Source organism: Hemitrygon akajei, chromosome 1, assembly GCF_048418815.1.
Source record: "Hemitrygon akajei chromosome 1, sHemAka1.3, whole genome shotgun sequence".
Classification (NCBI taxonomy): Eukaryota; Metazoa; Chordata; class Chondrichthyes; order Myliobatiformes; family Dasyatidae; genus Hemitrygon; species Hemitrygon akajei.
Window position 1 is genome coordinate 76,934,254 of NC_133124.1, and position 18,313 is coordinate 76,952,566.

Below are 18,313 nucleotides of genomic sequence, written 5' to 3' on the forward strand. Positions count from 1 at the left end.
CTCTCTCCGGACTGCGACTGCCACAGCCCTGGCACGGGGACCTCCGGACCTTACTTTGTCCTCTCACCCCACCCACGACCAGTCACACCTGGCCAAGGCGTCTGGTGGCGGGCGGGCGGGCGGAGGGTGGAGTTCGGGTCCAGTTGCTGTCTATCGCTGTCTCCCATCACCCCGCGATGGGACCGTCTTGTTGCAGGGAAACAAGTCCAGGGCTGCACTGATTCAGCGATATTGGTGTGTTACAATGATTTTATATGTTCGTACGAGGAAAATATGCGCTGTGTGTTTAATATTAAACTCGTTAGATAGACCCTTTTAGAAACGAAATTGAGTGTATTAGCCACTTATAAGTGACTTCTAGTTGACTTATCATCTGTATTCCGGTCGTGATTAGCACACGCACTCCCCTACCCCCCGTCGGCCAGTCAAGAATACTATCAATATTAAACTGGTCAGCGGTGCAAAAAAGGTTGGTGACCCCTGGTATACACCATCTGGTCCAGCTGACTTCTCTACCTTCAGACCTTTCAGTTTCCCAAGAACTTCCTCTCTAATAATGGTAACTTCATGACCTGTCACCCCTGGAACCGCCACCACACTGCTAGTGTCTTCCACAGTGAAGACTGGTGTAAAATACTTATTCTGTTCGTCTGCTATTCCACGTCCCCCATTACTACCTCTCGAGCATCGTTCTCTAATGGTTCAATATCCACTCTTGCCTCTCATTTACACTTCACATATCTGAAGAAACTCCCGGTATCCTCTTTGATATTATTGGCTAACTTTCGGATTCTATCTTTACCATCATAATGACTATTTTAGTTACCTTCTGGTGGGTTTTAAAAGTTCCTCTAACTCTGCACTAATTTTTGCTCTATTATATGCCCTCCTTTTGGCTTTTATGTCGGCTTTGACCTCTCTTGTTAGCCGTGGTTGTGTCATCTTGCCTTTAGAATACTTCTTCCTCTTTGGGATGTATATATCCCATGCCTACTGAATTGCTTCCAGAAACTGCAGCTATTGCTGCTCTGCTGTCATTCCTGCCAGTGTTGTTTTCCAATCAATTAGACAGTAAGACATAGGAACAGAAATAGGCCATTTGGTCTATCAAGTCTGCTCTGCCATTCAATCATGGCTGATCCTTTTTGCCCCTCCTCAGCCTTCTCCCCGTGCCATGTCCAATCAAGAACTTATCAAACTCTGCCTTAAATACCCTCACTGACCTGGCTGCCATAGCTGCCTGTGGTAATAAATTCCATAAATTCACCATCCTCTGACTAAAGAAACTTCTCCACATCTCTGTTTTAAATGAACTCCCCTTTACCCTGAGGCTGTGACCTCTTGTCCTTGTCCCTGCCCCCCCCCCCACCACCATGGGAACCATTTTCCACATCAACCCTGTCTAGGCCATTCAACATTCAAAAGGTTTCAATGAGATCCCCCCTCATCCTTCTAAATACCAGCAAGTACAGATGCAGAGCTATCAAACATTCCTCGTATAATAACCTTTTCATTCACAGGATCACCCTTGTGAACCCTCTCCAATGCCAGCACATCTTCCCTTAAATGAGGAGTCCAAAACTGTTCACAATACTCAAGGTGAGACCTCGCCAGTTCCTCATAAATCCTCAGCATCACATCCCTGCTCTTGTATTCTAGCCCTGACAATTCTGGCCAACTCCTCTCTCATATCTCTGTATTTCCCTTTATTTCATTTTAATACTGGTACATCTGACTTTAGCTTCACCTTCTCAAATTTCAGGGTGAATTCATTCATATTATGGTCACTTTCCCCTAAGGGTTCTTGTACCTTAAGCTCTCTAATCAATTCCAGACCATTGCACAACAGCCAGTCCAGAATAGCTGATCTCCTCGTGGGCTCAACCGCGAGCTGCTCTAAAAAGCCATCTTGTAAGCACTCTAGAAATTCCCCCTCCTGGAATCCAGCACCAACTTGATTTTCTGAAGCTACCTGCATATTGAAATCCCCCATGACTATTGGGACAGTGCTCTTTTGGCATACATTTTCTATCTCCCATTGTAATTTGTAGACCACATCCTTACTATTGTTTGGGAATCTATAGACAACTCCCATCAAGGTCTTTTCACCCTTGCATTTCCTCAGCTCTATCCACAATGATTCAGTTCCTTCCAAAACTATGTCACCTCTTTCTAAAGATTTGATTTCATATTTTACCAACAAAGCAATAGCCCTCCCTCTGCCTTCCTGCCGGTCCTTTCAATACAATGTGTACTCTTGGACATTAAGTTCCCATCTATAATCTTCTTTCATCTATGATTTGGTGATGCCTACAACATCATACATGTCAATCTGTAATACTATGGGCTCTTAACTTATTAAGCAGCCTCTTGTGTGGCACCTTGTGAAAGGTCTTCAGAAAATCCAAAATCCACCAATTCTCCTTTCTCTATCCTGCTTAATATTTTTTCAATGAATTCCAACAGATATATTAGGCAAGATTTTCCCTTAAGGAAACCATGTTGACTATGGCCTATATTATCACGTGCCTCCAAGTACCCCAAAACTACATCCTTAATAATCGACTCCAACATCTTTCCAACTACTGAGATCAGTCTAACTGGGCTGTAATTCCCTTTCTTCTGCCTCTGTCCCTTCTTGAAGATTGGAGTAACATTTGCAATTTTTCATTCTGTGAAACCATGCCAGAATCAATTGATTCTTGAGAGAATTACTCATGCCTCCACAATCTCTTCAGCCACCTCTTTCAGAACACTAGGGTGTAGAGCATGTGGTCCAGGTGACTTATCTACCTTCAGACCTTCCAGTTTCCCAAGAACCATCTCTCTAGTAATGGCGATTTGCACACTTCTGCCCCCGATACTCACAAATTTTGGCATACTGTGTCTTACACAGTGAAGACTGATGCAAAATACTTATTCAGTTCTTCCCCCGTTTCCTTGTCCCCCATTACTAGCTCTCCACCATCATTTTGCAGCAGTCCGATATCTACCCTCACTTTATATATCTGAAGAAACTTTTGATATCCTCCTTAAAATTATTGAATGGCTTGCCTTCAAATGCCATCTTTTCCTTCTTTATGACATTATTAATTACCTTTTGTTGGTTTTTAAAAGCTTCCCAAGCCTCTAACAACCATTAATTTTTGCTTTATTATATGCCCTCTCTTTGGTTTTTATGTCGGCTTTGACTTTTCTTGTCAGCCAGGATTGCGCCACCCTGCCTTTAGAGTACTTCTTTTTTGGAATGTATATATCCTGTGCCTTCTGAATTACTGCCAGAAATTCCAGCCATTGCTGTTCTGTCGTCATTCCTGCCAGTGTTTCCTTCCAAACAACTTTGGCCAGCTCTTCTCTTATGCCTCCGTAATCCTCTGTACTCCACTGATACTGTTCATCTGACTTTAAGTGCTCCAATTTCATCACTGAACACTACAAAGAACTATTATTTTGATCTAATTTTTTTTGTTATGGAAGTTGAGTACAATTTCTGTTAAGTTTTGCAATTCCCTTGAGAATTTTGAGTGTCTGATGCCATGTGCCAGTAATTCTTCTAGCAGTAAGTTTTCCATTGCTAACTATGCACACGTATATTTGTGCATGTGTCAATGTGACTTGGACTTTGACTTTGAGAAAGCAGAGTTAATCTGTCCTTTTGAACTTCTGAAGAGCTTTGATGTTTCTTGGGAGGAATATCCAAGACTTAGGCCCAGTGATGAAGAAGGGGCAGTGATATAGTTCCACGATGGTGAGGGAATTGGAGGGGAATCTGAAGAGAGTGGTGTTCACTAGTGCCTCTTGGCCTTGTCTGTCTTAGTGGTGGTGGCTGCAGGTACAGGTGATGCTGTTGGAGAAACCAGAGCAAGTAATGGTGATGCATTTTGAATGGTTGCTTGGATGAATTTAATGTCCATGGATAATTATTTAAGTCAGCTGCTCCACACCCTGAGTTTAGAATAGTGAGTTTAGAATAGAAAATAAAATCTTATTTTATCTCATTTTTACAGGGTTTAACAGGGTTGATCATAATATTAGGCATCATGAGTGGCACAAATGTTGTGTGCCAGAAGGCCTCTTTCTGTGCTGTACTGTTCTGTGAAGATGTAAAGAAGTTGTTTCCACAGGAAAATGCATTGAGGTAAAGGACCAACACACAAAGCCTGGCTTATCACTAACAGCAATGAGACGGTCTACAGAGGGGAAGTGGAAGAGATTGAGGCCTGGTGCCAGGCAAATAACCTCCTCCTTAATGTCAACAAGACAAAAGAGATATTTATTGACTTAAGAACTCACAGTACTCACACACACCTATACACTGGTGGCAAGGCAGTGGAAACTGCATGCATTTTCAAACTCCTGGGAATACACATCACACACAACTTCTCATGGTCCCAGAAAACATCCTACACAGTCAAGAAAACTCACCAATGCCTCTATCTTTTGAGGAGGCTGAGGAGAACTGGAGTTTGCATTTCCATACTCATGTCATTGCACAGATGTGCAGTAGAAAGCATCCTAACAGGCAGCATCAATGCTTGGTATGGAAACTGCATTGCCATGGACAGGAAGGCTCTGCAGTGGGTAGGCAAAATTGCACAACGCATCACAGGCACCAGCTTACTCGTCATCAAGGTAATTTATATAGAAAGGTGCCAGAAAAGGGCCATATCATCATGAAGGATCCCACACACCCTGCTTGGGGACTGTTTGTCTCACTCTCATCAGGGAGGAGGCTACGTAGCATTCTCTCTGGCTATGCATCCCACAGGATGATGATGGTTCCTTTCTGTCAGTTAGTGGGGTTTGATATGTGCATCCTGGAGTGGCTGAACAGGCCGATCCTTGACAGGCAAGCAGGACACAGAAGCTCTGTTGTGGTGCTTCCTGTGCCTTTCATTTGTTGCCTCTATAAGCATGTTCTCAGCAGCGTCCACACCTTTCCTGATGGCGTCCCTCCACTGTGAGCGATCTTGAGCCAGATCCTCCCATGTTGATGGGGCAATGTCAGCTTTCCTGAGGCTCCTGTGCAGAACATCCTTGTACGGTAGTCACTGGCCTCCTTGTTTTCGGATACCTCTGGACAGTTGGCCATACAAGATGTCCTTGGGCAGTCTTCGGTCAGGTATTCTGACAACATGTCCTGCCCAGCGCAGTTGGGCTGACATCACCAAGGTTGAAACTGCTGCCATTCCAGCTCGAGGGAGAGGACCTCGGTATTGGAGACCTTGTCTCGCCAGGTGATCTTCATCAGAGAAAGTAGGTGACACTGCTGCAGTTGGTGAAGCTGGCGTAAGTGACTCTGATATGGGCACCACATCTCACACCCGTATAGCAAGGCTGATATGACAACGGCCCTGTATACCTTGCACTTGGTGGCCAACCTGATGTTATGTGACCAAACTCGAACTTTCAGCTGACCAAAGGCAAAGCAGGCTTTTCTGGTTCTTGACTCAATCTCTACATCCAGAAATGCTGAGGATATTATTATGCTGCCCAGGTAGCAAAACCTGTTGACAGCATTGAGACGATTGGCATCAATGAGGATTAACACTAAGAGCACCAGACTCAAAAGAAGTTACATTAACACCAGATAAAATTATAATAATAAATGTACAATCATTTATCCTTAAGTTGAAATCTTGATTTGTGCTGTGGGTAATGTGATTTGAAAACCTCATTTTATTAGGCTGGTAATATTTCTATTTGTCTTTAATCTCCATCTTTTCGTTTGTTTTCAATAGGCAACGTCACAAGAGACGGGTGAGTTTAATTTTCCTCTTTTGTTAAACATCGCAGAATGCTTTATATAAAAGTACAAAAGGTTTCAGAAGTCTACAACAATGGGCTGTCTCCATAAATACTTCAACTTATCCCTTGGACACACCAAAACAACTGACTGCAAACTTACTCAATCCGTATGTGTAAACTATCCCCCATTCTCAAGTGCCTTCTCCAAAATTGATTGAATGCTGGCCACCACTGAGTCGTAGCACATCTGCAGCATAGTACTGCAGACACTGAATAACTGGACCCTCTTCAGGAAGTGCAGTCATTTTTGTATCTTCTTGTGCAGAGCCCCTGTATACTTCCAATACGTCCAGCTTATTGTCCAGGCGATTTCCCAAGTATTTGTAGCCCCAGACGACTTCCATATCCATTCCCTTGATGGAGATGGGAATGCAGGGTGTTCTCACCTTCCTGAAGTCTACCACCAACTCCTTTGTCTTAGTGATGTTGAGCTGGAGGTGATTCAGCACAAGCCACTCAACAAAGTCGTCCACCACTCTTCTGTACTCAGCTTCGTGACCCCGGCTGATACAGCCCACAACTGCTGAATCATCTGAAAACTTCTGCGGGCGGTGGGGCAGGACTCCAAATTGTGTCTGGAGTCCGAGATGTAGATGGTGAAGTGGAAGGGGGACAGGACAGTCCCCTGAGGGGCTCCTGTGCTGCTAAACCTCTTGTATTGGATAATCAACCCGAGGAGAAGCATACCAGCTGCCAGTTTCTGCCTCTCATAATCCGGGCAGCAGAACACCCCTCAGCCTCCAGCATTCAATCGACCACATTCCATCAATATGGGTCAGCATCCTTTAAAAACCTTATCCATGGATGAAGCAATTAATAAAGATTTAATTAGCAGGTTCATTCAGATTCTTGTTTCCAGATTCACCTTGGAATGCCTCTAAGTACAAACAGCAAGTATAACTTGAAGAGAAAGCTTAAAGTTTCCATATTAAATCCATCCAGCAATGTAAAGAAGAATGAACATCAATGTTTCAGGTAGTCACCTTCTGGAAGGTGGCTCAATAAAAACGTTCCAACGGGAATTGGATAAAGACTTGGAGCAAATGATTCAGAGTTGGGGGAAATGGAGACAGCAGATGCTCGAATCCAGAACCAAAAGTAAAGTGCTGGAGGAACTCAGTGAGTCCGGCAGTAAATATGGAGTGAAATGGACATTCAATGCTTCAGGTCAAGGCCCTTCATAGAAGCCGAAAGGCTAGAGCAGAGTTAGCCTCAATTAAGCAGTGAGAGGAAGGGGCCGAGATAGTGCTGGCAAGTGATGGGTTGATCCAGGTGAGAAGGGATGATTGGCAGATGGGGGAGGGAAGAGTGGGAACAGCAGTGGCATCTGGGAGTGCATCCCCTCTTTCAAAGCACTAGCGCAGAGGGTCAAGAATGGCTTTCTGTGCTGAATACTCTCAGCATTGAAAAAGATGACTGAAGTAAACTCCTTTTGGCCTCTCATTTAGAAGAGGATGTCGACGCTGGAATGGATCAAGACATATTCAACATAAATGAAGGTAACTTTACACCATTTATAAACGTGTGATGTGGACATTGTCAATATTTACTTTCAGTAGGGTTAAGATAATGGGAGTGTGTTGTGTCAAACTTGGCTGCAACGTGACAACACCAATTCCACCAATTCAAAATATGCTTGGGACACCCTGTCACAGGGGTGAAGGTTGCAATCCTCTTTCTGGCCGGTTGAACTCCACACCCCCTGCTGTGTAGGGCTCCTCTCCCCCTCTTCGAAAGGCCTAGATGGAGCGAATATGGAGAGGATGTTTCCAATATTGGGAGAGTTCAAGCCTCAGAGTAGAAGGACATCCCTTTAGAACAGTGATGAAGAAGAATTTCTTTAACCATATGGTGGTGAATCTATGGAATGATTTGCCACTGGTGACAGAGCAGGCCAAGTCATTGGGCATATTTAAAGTAGAGGTTATTAAGTACTTACTTAGTAAGGGTGTCAAAGATTATGGGAAGAAGGTAGGAGAATGGTGTTGAGAATGAAAATAAAAGAGCCGTGATCAAATGGCAGAGCAGGCTCGTTGGGCTGAATGGCCTAATTCCGCTCCTTGTTTCATGGCCCTATAGTCTTAATACTTGCCTAATACACTGTGGTCTTCTGCTAATCTGACCTAGATAGCTGTGCCCCTCCACTGCGCTTTCTATCTGCAGTGGGCCGTGACTGATTTCAGGCAAGTAATTCATGATTACAAACAAATGCTGGCTTCACTGCTGGCTCAGTTTCTCTGCTGCCTGGCTCCATTTTGGCGTAGCCTGCTGTGATGGAAGTATCTTCAATTTTCTATGTTTTGCCTAATTTTAGATAGAATTCTCAGAACATGTAATGCAGAACTGGTTCATCTCCCCTTCCTGTGTTTATCATACACTTATCATCAGTACTTTCCTCAATGGCTTGATGTGGTAGCGACCTGCACATTTTAATCACTGACTGGATGAAGCTTCTGTTGGACACATCAGTGACCACCCTGTGTGTTTATGGCTCCCAGGTAAAGAGCACCACACACACGCGGGAGCATCTCCTCTGCCATGGAGTCATCCAATATGGAAACAGGGCCATTCTGAACATCCTGTACAAGCACCTTTGCTCTAAAGTAGTGGTCATCAACCTTTTTAAGTCCAAGATCCCCTACCTCGGCCTTAGTGAAAGGCAAGATCTACCTACTAAATTGTTTAGAGAAGAAAATGGTTCAGATTGTACTTCCAACTTGAGGCCTTTTATTTGGGCTAATTGTATTTGAATTACATAAAATGCTTTTGTCAAACTTTCAAATTAATTCAACCAAGAAAACACTGTAACTAGCATTCCAAACAGGCCATAGCTGTCTTTCTTTAAGAATATTACAATACTTCATACCTTTAATTCTAAGTTTCATTATTTAATTTTATTTTAACACAAAAAATAAATGAATAAAAATTGACTTGCACTCAGTGTGATGACTGCGGCTGAATACTTTCTGCTAGTTCCCTGAAATTTGGAAATTTGGCTGAAAGTCAGTAATACAGTTCCTGTTCTTAGATTTAATAATTTTCATCTGTGAAAATGCAATTTCACACAGATAAGTTGACCCAGAGTAGGCACTGACTTTTAGTGCACATGTGGTGAGATGAGGAAACTTCTCCCTGCTGACAAGCCCCCCAAAGTCACAATCTCTTTAAGCTCGATGTCATTTTGCAAATCAATTGTTTCCATTTCAATATCACTTGGCACACCAAATACTTGCTGGAATTTGGCTGCTATCTGTTCTATATCGATCGGTAGAAATGGGTTTGAAATAAATGCAGCAATATCTTTCATGACGTTTTACTCCACAAAACGCTGATCAAACTCTATTGCCAGTTTGTCTAGGTAAGCACAGTACTGCTCAGGGCGAAAAGCATGTTTTTCCTTGATGGCCTGTAACATTTTCTTTAAATTGGAAGAGTGTGGGAAATCCAAACATTGAGCTTGGCCTTAAGTGCATTTACTGCGCTTATCATGGGGGGCAGGTGTCAGTCTTTTCCCATAAGCTCGTCGTTAAGTGCGTTTAATTTTGCATCAAAAGGTTTACCAGGCATAATGTATTTGTAGTAACTTCTACTTTGAAAAAGGACCACTTGACAACTTCATGCCCAAAGGAACTACTTTATCTGGGATGGCAAAACCAATATTTAATATACAGATGTTTTCACTGAACCACGGTGCATGGCTGATGCACCATCAATAACTCTGAGTCGTGGGTTAAGGTAGGCTTTTATTGGCTGGAAGAAAGCACAAGCAGCAAGTGACCATCACACAACATCCTGGAGACTGAGGAAGGGTCTGTGGCTCCAATCGCCTTTATACCAGGGTCTGTGGGAGGAGCCACAGGAGCAGTCAGCGGGGGGGGGGGGGGGGGGCGTGTCCAGACAGGTATATGTAGTTCACCACAATGGCAGAGGGGCACCGGGCAGAAAGAAAGGAAGGAAAACCCCGCAACCCCAGAAACAACCTCTCTTTACAAACAGCTTTCCGTAGAGGGAGTATTGCTATGCTATCATTATCCTGATCAGTATTACTTACTTTTATAATGCTCACATTGCAACAGTATTTGTGTATTTATTTTTCTTTTTTTTGGGGATCTACTGGGAAAGTCTCAAAGATCAACCGGTCAATTGCAATCGACTCGTTGGCGACCACTACTCTAAAGCCCTTTGTGAGATTCTCATTCCCTCTTTGAAACAAACTGTCTCAGTCTATTCACTTCTTATTGCTGGATATGACCTCTCCATCCAGGTACCATCGTCTTCTCCACCTTCTCCCATGTCTTTGGAATGTGGAACTGGAATAGGTTTAATATTGACACATGTACAATGGAAAGCTTGTCTTGCATTCTGTTCATACAGATCAGAACATTATACAGTGTATTGAGATAGAATAAGGTAAAACAATAACAGAATGCAGAATAAAGCATAACAGCTACTGAGAAAGTGCAGTGCAGGAAGACAATAAGATGGAAGATCATAACCAGGTAGATTGTGAGGTCAAGAGCCCATCTTTTTGCCCTAAGGAACCATTCAATTGTGCTATAACAGCAGGCTAGAAGCTGTCCTTGAGTGTGCTGGTTCATGCTTTCAGGCTTTTGTATCTTCAGCCCAGTGGGACAGGGGAGAAGAGAGAATGTCTGGGGTGGGTGGGGAGTTTGATAATGCTGGCTGCTTTACTGAGACAGCGAGAAGTATAAACTGATTGATAGTGTGTGCTTATTCTCTGCAGAACTTGGACTGGATCTCATAGAAGGAGATATCATGCACGATATGGTAAGCTCATGACATTTTTTCTGGCATGTTGAGGAAAGCAGAATGTTTACATAAACTTACCCCATGTATCGCTGTGAGGATGACTGATTTTTTTGCATTACCTTTAAAATCAGGCCACCTACAGAAGTGCAATTGCTGATGAAAAATACAGGTGGCCAAAGATGATTCCATACTATCTGGAAGATAGCTTAGGTGGGTAATAACACTGAATGTAATCCAATTATTATGATACTTTAACCCAGATTGCAATTAAGTGCTTTCATTTTGCATTTCTAATTTACAAATTCATTTTATCAACTAACTATAGATGAATTTTAGCCAAGTATTATATCTAGGCTACACATTTTCAGCTTGAATTTTTGCTTAGATAATGTGATAGTTGTTCCATGAAGCATTTTTGGTTAATTACAGAATTCTAAACTTTGTACTTTTCACCTGACTGAGATTATTAACCAGGACACTGGTCTTAATGGACCGTGACGATCCAATTGTATAATTCAGTGAATTTCAATTGCACCGCCTGGCCTTTGTCTAGTGAATCCTGTAAGTAAGATCAGAGAATTAACAAACACAGAAGTTCATACAATTTAGGAGCAAAGTAGACCATTCGACCCGGCAAGTCAGTTATGCCATTCAATTATAGGTAATGTTATTTATTTTCATCCCCATTTTCCCACCTTTTCCCTATAACTTCCAACCCCCTTACCAATCAAGGACCTATCGGTCTCTGTATTAAATACGCCCCATGACTTGACTGCCACAGCTCTCTGTGGCAATCAGTTCCATAGATCACCATTCTCTGGCTAAAGAAATTCCTTATTATCTCAGTTTTACATGGACATTTTTTATTCTGTGGCTGTTCTCTTGGATTCCAGATTTTCCTACTAATGGAAACGTTTTCTCCACATCACACTCTTCAGGTCTTTCAATATCTGCTGAGTTTCAATGAGATTTCCCCTACATCCTTCTGAACTCCACAGAGTACAGCCCCAGGGACATCAAACACTCCTCATACGTTAAAACTTTCATTCCTTTGATCATTCCTGAGAAATTCCTCTGAGTCCTCTCCAGGGCCAGCACATCTTTCCCAAAATTGCTTATGATATTCCAAATGTGACCTGGCCAATGTCATACACAGCATCAGCAGTACATCCTTGCTTTTGAATCCTAGTCCTCTCCAGAGTCAGTTAACCTCAGACCGAGAATATAATGCAGAACCTTTGGATTGGTGTCACTGGTATGAAAACCATATGCTCTGCATGCAGGAAATGCTCAGCTGGTCAGGGAGCATCTGTGGTGAAAAATAGAAGTGAGGTTTTGGGTTGACAATCGTTTTTGGCAATTAATGTTATTACAGATTTACATTGACTGCATACCATACGAGGGGTGTTTGATAAGTTCGTGGCCTAAGGTAGAAGGAGACGAGTTATTAAAAAACCTAGCACATTTATTTTTCAACATAGTCCCCTCCTACATTTACACACTTAGTCCAGCGGTCATGGAGCATACAGATCTTGGACCTCCAGAAAGTGTCCACAGCAGGGGTGACTGATAAGTTCATGGCCTAAGGTAGAAGGAGATGAGTTGTACAGCTCTCATTGCATGTACATGCAGGTCAACTCTTTGAGTGATTATGCAGAAAGTTTGAAGTTAATAACTCATTGGGGTGATTGATAAGTTTGTGGCCTAAGGTAGAAGGAGGTGAGCTATTAACTTCAAACTTTCTGCATAATCACTCAAAGAGTTGAACTGCATGTGCATGCAATGAGAGCTGTATAACTCATCTCCTTCTACCTTAGGCTACAAACTTATCAGTCACCCCTGCTGTGGACACTTTCTGGAGATCCAAGATCCGTATGCTCCACGACCGCTGGACTAAGTGTGTAAATGTAGGAGAGGACAATGTTGAAAAATAAATGTGCTAGGTTTTCTAAAATTGACACCTTCTACCTTAGGCCATGAACTTATCAATCACCCCTCATATTAGAGTCAAAAAATATAGCACAGAAACAGACTCTTCAGCCCATCAAGTCCATGCCAAAACATTTAAACAGCTCAGTTCCATTAACGTACACCAGCGCCATAATCCTCCGTATCCCTGCCATCCATATATTTATTCAAACTTTTCTTAAATGTTGAAATTGAGTTCAAATGCACCACTTACGCTGACAGCTCATTCCACACTCTCACAAACCTCTGAATGAAAAAATTTCCCTTCATGTTTCCCTTAAATTTTTCCACCCTTAACCCATGAGCTTTAATTGTGGTCCCAACCAACCTCAGTAGAAAAAGCCAGTTTGCATTTAGCCTACAGGATCTATACCCTTCATAATTTTGTATACCTCCATCAAATCTCCCCTTAGTCTTCTACATTCAAAGGAATTAAGTGCTAACCTATTCAATCTTTCCTTATAGCTCAAGTTCTCCAGACCCGGCAACATCCTTGTAAATATTTTCTGTACTCTTTCAATCTTATTTAGATCTTTCCTGTAGTTAGGTGACCAAAACTGCAGACAATATTCTGAATTAGACCTTACTATCACCTTATACAACTTCAGCAAAACATCCCATCTCCTGTACCCAATACTTTGATTTATTAAGCCAATATGCCAAAAGCTTTCTTTATGACCCAATCTACCTGTGACAATACTTTCAAAGAATTATGGACCTATATTCCCAGATCCCTTTGTTCTACCACACTCCTCTGTGCCTGTCTCCCAGGTAAATACACATGCAAAAGATGTATTTAAATCTCCCCCATCAATTTTGGCTCCATGCATGGGTTACAATTCTGATCTTCCAGAGGACCAATTTTGCCCCTTGCAATTCTTTCGCTCTTTACTTATCTCTAGATTCCTGTAGGATTCTCCACCTTCTTTCACCATTACTTTTAAGCCCCCCTTACCAATCAATAATATACCAATTTATGTTCAAAGACTTGGTCTCCAAGTCCTCCGTGGCAACAGTTTCCACAGATTCATCACCCTCCTGAGATGAGGAAATTCCTGGAGATAGCTATAGCTATACAAACGTTAAAGGTAAATATTTTTCCCCAGTTTATTTATTGTTTTCCTTCTTTATATTTGCAGAGTTAAAACAGTAGGGATGCCTTGCAGGATAATTGGATGCTCTTATTGTGGGATGTGGGAAGGCTGGGAGAACTCCAGCAATCCTGATGACTTCACCTGAACGAAGTACATCCAGCTGCAGCTTCTAACACTCCATGTTAAGGAATTGGAGCCGGAAATGGATGAACTACAGATTATTTAGGAAGCTAAGAGGGTGATAGATAGGACATATGGAGAGGTAGTTATACCCAAGGTGCAGGACACAGGACCTAGCACAGGTGACAGTCAGAAAGAGTAAAGGGGTTAAACAGCCAGTACAGAGTACCCCAGTGTCAATCCCCCTCAACAACACTTTGGATACTGTTGAGGGGAGGATGATCTAGAGGAAAATTACAGCAGTCAGGTCTCTGGCACTGAGCCTGACTCTGCGATTTATAAGGGGGGTGGGGGGAAGAGACGACCTGTGGTGATAGGGGGATTCATTAGTTAGGGGAACAGAAAGGAGGTTCTGTGGACAAGATTGAGATTTTCGGATGGTATGTTGCCTCCCGAGGGCCAGGGTCTGGGACATCTTGGATCAAGTACTCAGCATTCTTAAACGTGAGGACTTAATCCAAGATGTCCCAGACCCTGCAAGTCGGGAGGCAACATACAATTGGACCATGTAGGTACCAATGACATGGGTAAGAAGAGTGACGAGGTACTGCAAAGTGGGTTCAGGCAATTAGGTGCTAAATTGAGAGACAGGACCACCAGGGTTGTGACCTCAGGATAGCTGCTAGTGATGCCAGAACTAGGAAAATTATACCGTCTAACATGTGGTTAAGGAGTTGGAGTAAGAGGGAGGGCAGAAGATTTTTGGATCTTTGGGCTCTCTTCAAGGGCAGGCGGGACCTGTACAGAAGAGACTGTTTGCACCTGAACTGGAGAGGGACTAATATCTTAGTGGAAAGGTTTGCTAGTGCTACATGGGTGGGGTGGTTTAAACTTGAGTTGCAAGTGGATGGGAACCAGAGCGCCAGAGCAGACAGTGGAGAGGTTGTAGAGGCAGATGTTGTTAAGACCTCAGACCAAGTCAGGAATCAAAAGGTTGAGCTTGGTGTGACTAATGTACTGAACTGCGTATGTTTCAATGCAAGAAGTATTGTAGGAAAGGCAGATGAGCTGAAGTCTGGATAAACACATGGAATTGTGATATTGTAACCATTGGTGAGACGTGGTTGCAGGAAGAGCAGGACTAGCAGCTCGATATTCTGGTGTCCCACTGTTTTAGAATGGGCAGAGTAGGAGGGATTAAAAGGGGAGGGATGGCTTTACTAGTCAAGGAAAATGTCACAGCAGTGCTCAGTCAGGACAGACTGGGGATCTCGTCTAGCGAGGCTTTATGGGTGGGACTGAGGAATGAGAAATGTATGACCACATTAATGGGTCTATATCATAGACCATTAACAGTCCGCAGGATTTAGAGAATAAATTTGTAGAGAGATCACAGTCTTGCAAGAAACACAAGGCTGTGACAGTAGTTGATTTTAACTTCCCACTTATTGACTGGGACTCCCATAGGGAATGCGATAGGGCAGGTGACAGAGGTTTGTGTAGGGGAACACTTTGCATCTAGTGATCATAAGCCTTCAAAAGTGAAATTTTGAGAGCACAAATCTTACATGTGCCTGTTAGAATAAAGGGTAAAGATAACAGGTTTAAGGAATCTTAGTTTTCAAGTGATATTGAGGCCCTGGTTAAGAACAAAGAAGGAGGTGCGTAGCAGGTTTAGGCAGGTAGGTACAAATGAGGTACTTATGGAGTATAAGAAATGCAAGAGAACACTTAGAGAAAAAAGGTCAGGAGGGGTAAAAGAAGGCATGAGCTTTTGCTGGCAGACAAGGTGAAGGAGAATCCTAAGGGATTCTGCAGATATTTTAACAGCAAAATGATTGCAAGGGACAAAATCAGTCCTCAGGAAGCTCAGAATGGTAATCTATGCATTGAGCTAAAAGAGACGGGAGAGATCTTAAATGATTTTTTTGTGTCTGTATTTACTCAGGAGATTGGCACAGAGTTGACACAAATGAGGCAAAGCAGCAGTGAGGTCATGGACCCTATACAGATTACAGAGGAGGAGATGTTGCTGTCTTGAGGCAAATTAGGGTGGACAAATCCCCAGGGCCTGATAAGGTGTTCTCTCAAACATTGTGGGAGGCAAATGCAGAACTTGCAGGGGCCCTAGCAAAGATATTTAAATCTCCCTTAGCGACGGGTGAGATATCAGAGCATTGGAGTATAGCTAATGTTGTTCTGCTGTTTAAAAAAAGATCTAAAATTAAACCAGGAACCTATAGGCCTGACATCAGTTGTGGAAAAGTTATCGGAAGGTATTTTAAGGGATAGGATATATGTGTATTTGGACTGATTAGGGATTGTCAGCATGGCTTTGTGTATGGTAAGTCATGTCTAACCAATCATTTGGAGTTTTTCAAGGAAGTTACCAAATAGGTGATGAAAGCAAGGCAGTGGGTTTTGCCTACATTGAATTTAGCAAGGCATATGACAAGGTCCCACAAGGGAGTTTGATCAATAAGGTTCAATTGCTTAGCATTCAAGATAAGATAGTAAATTGTATTAGACATCGGCTTTGTGGGAGAAGCCAGAGAGTGGGAGTAGAGGGTTGCCTTTCTGACTGGAGTCTTGAGACCAGTAGAGTGCCACAAGGATCAGTGCTGAATCCATTGTTTGTCATCAATATTAATGATCTGAAAGATAATGTGGTTAACTGGATCAGCAAATTTGCAGATGACACCAAGATTGGGGGTGTAGTGGACAGTGAGGAAGGCTATCATAGTTTGCAGAGAGAATTGTATCAGATGGACAAACGGACTGAAAAGTAGCAGATGGAATTTAATATAGACAAGAGCAAGATGTTGCATTTTGGTAGGGCCAACCAAGATAGGTCTTACACAGTGAATGGTAGGGCACTGAGAAGTACTGTAGAACAGAGTGATCTGGGAATACAAGTACATAATTCATTGGAAGTGTTGTCACAGGTAGATAGGGTCGTTAAGAAAGTTTTTGGCATTTTATTCTTCATAAGTTAGGATTTTATTCCTAAGAATGTAGAAGATTGAGGGGAAATTTGACAGAGGTATACAAATTTATAAGGGGTATAGATAAAGTAAATGCAAGCAGGCTTTTTTCACTGAGGTTGGTGGGTCTTCAAGCAGAGATCATGGGTGAAGGGTGAAAGGTGAAAAGTTCAAGGGGAACATGAGGGGAAACTTCTTGTTTCAAAGGGTCATTAGAGTGTGGAACTTGCCGCCAGAGCAGGTGGTGTATGTGTGCTCAATTTCAACATTTAAGAGAAGTTTGGATCTGACAATGGATGGCAGGGGTATGGAGGGCTATGGTCACAATGCAGCTCATTGGGAGTAGGCAATTTAGGTTGTTCAGCACAGACTAGATGGGCTGAAGGGCCTGTCTCTGAACTGTATTTTTCTATGACTTCCATGATTCTATCTCAGTGCTAGATAGATAGATAGATACTTTATTCATCCCCATGGGGAAATTCAACATTTATCCAATGTCCCATACACTTATTGTAGCAAAACTAATTACATACAATATTTAACTCAGTAAAAATATGATATGCATCTAAAATCACCCTCTCAAAAAGCATTAATAATAGTTTTTAAAAAGTTCTTAAGTAGTTTACTTAAATACATTGAGTCCTAACCCCGGCACTTTAACATATCTTACTCCTGGCGGTTGAATTGTAAAGCCGAATGGCATTGGGGAGTATTGATCTCTTCATCCTGTCTGAGGAGCATTGCATTGATAGCAACCTGTCGCTGAAACTGCTTCTCTGTCTCTGGATGGTGCTATGTAGAGGATGTTCAGGGTTTTCCATAATTGACCGTAGCCTACTCAGCGCCCTTCGCTCTGCTACTGATGTTATACTCTCCAGTACTTTGCCCACGACAGAGCCCGCCTTCCTTACCAGCTTATTAAGACATGAGGCGTCCCTCTTCTTAATGCTGCCTCCCCAACACGCCACCACAAAGAAGAGGGCGCTCTCCACAACTGACCTATAGAACATCTTCAGCATCTCACTACAAACATTGAATGACGCCGACCTTCTAAGGAAGTACAGTCGACTCTGTGCCTTCCTGCACAAGGCATCTGTGTTGGCAGTCCAGTCTAGCTTCTCATCTAACTGTACTCCCAGATACTTGTAGGTCTTAACCTGCTCCACACATTCTCCATTAAAGATCACTGGCTCCATATGAGGCCTAGATCTCCTAAAGTCCACCACCATCTCCTTGGTCTTGGTGATATTGAGACGCAGGTAGTTTGAGTTGCACCATATCACAAAGTCCTGTATCAGTTTCCTATACTCCTCCTCCTGTCCATTCCTGACACACCCCACTATGGCCGTGTCATCAGCGAACTTCTGCACATGGCAGGAGGTGATGCCCTTGGATCCTAGATTCTCCTACTAATGGAAGCATCCTCTCTGCATCCACTCTATCTAGGGTTTCCGTTTCAGATTTCCACCAGCTGCTGAGTTTTGAATTTCCTTGGCTTTTATTTTATTGGTTCAGTGATCGATAGGATACCTACCCCAGACATAATTTCTAATTGTCACTTATGTTCTT

The 18,313-nt window shown here is 42.7% G+C and overlaps 1 protein-coding gene across 1 annotated transcript in view; it reads left to right on the forward strand.

Moving 5' to 3' along the window:
- The window catches only part of LOC140727983 (meprin A subunit beta-like), a 100,602-nt gene that overhangs the window by 38,877 nt on the left and 43,412 nt on the right, over positions 1 to 18,313 (forward strand). The window contains exons 3-6 of the mRNA XM_073046052.1: positions 5,742 to 5,760; positions 7,257 to 7,307; positions 10,553 to 10,596; positions 10,710 to 10,788. Of these exons, the coding sequence (XP_072902153.1) occupies positions 5,742 to 5,760; positions 7,257 to 7,307; positions 10,553 to 10,596; positions 10,710 to 10,788 (193 nt within the window). The remainder of the gene's footprint in view (positions 1 to 5,741; positions 5,761 to 7,256; positions 7,308 to 10,552; positions 10,597 to 10,709; positions 10,789 to 18,313) is intronic.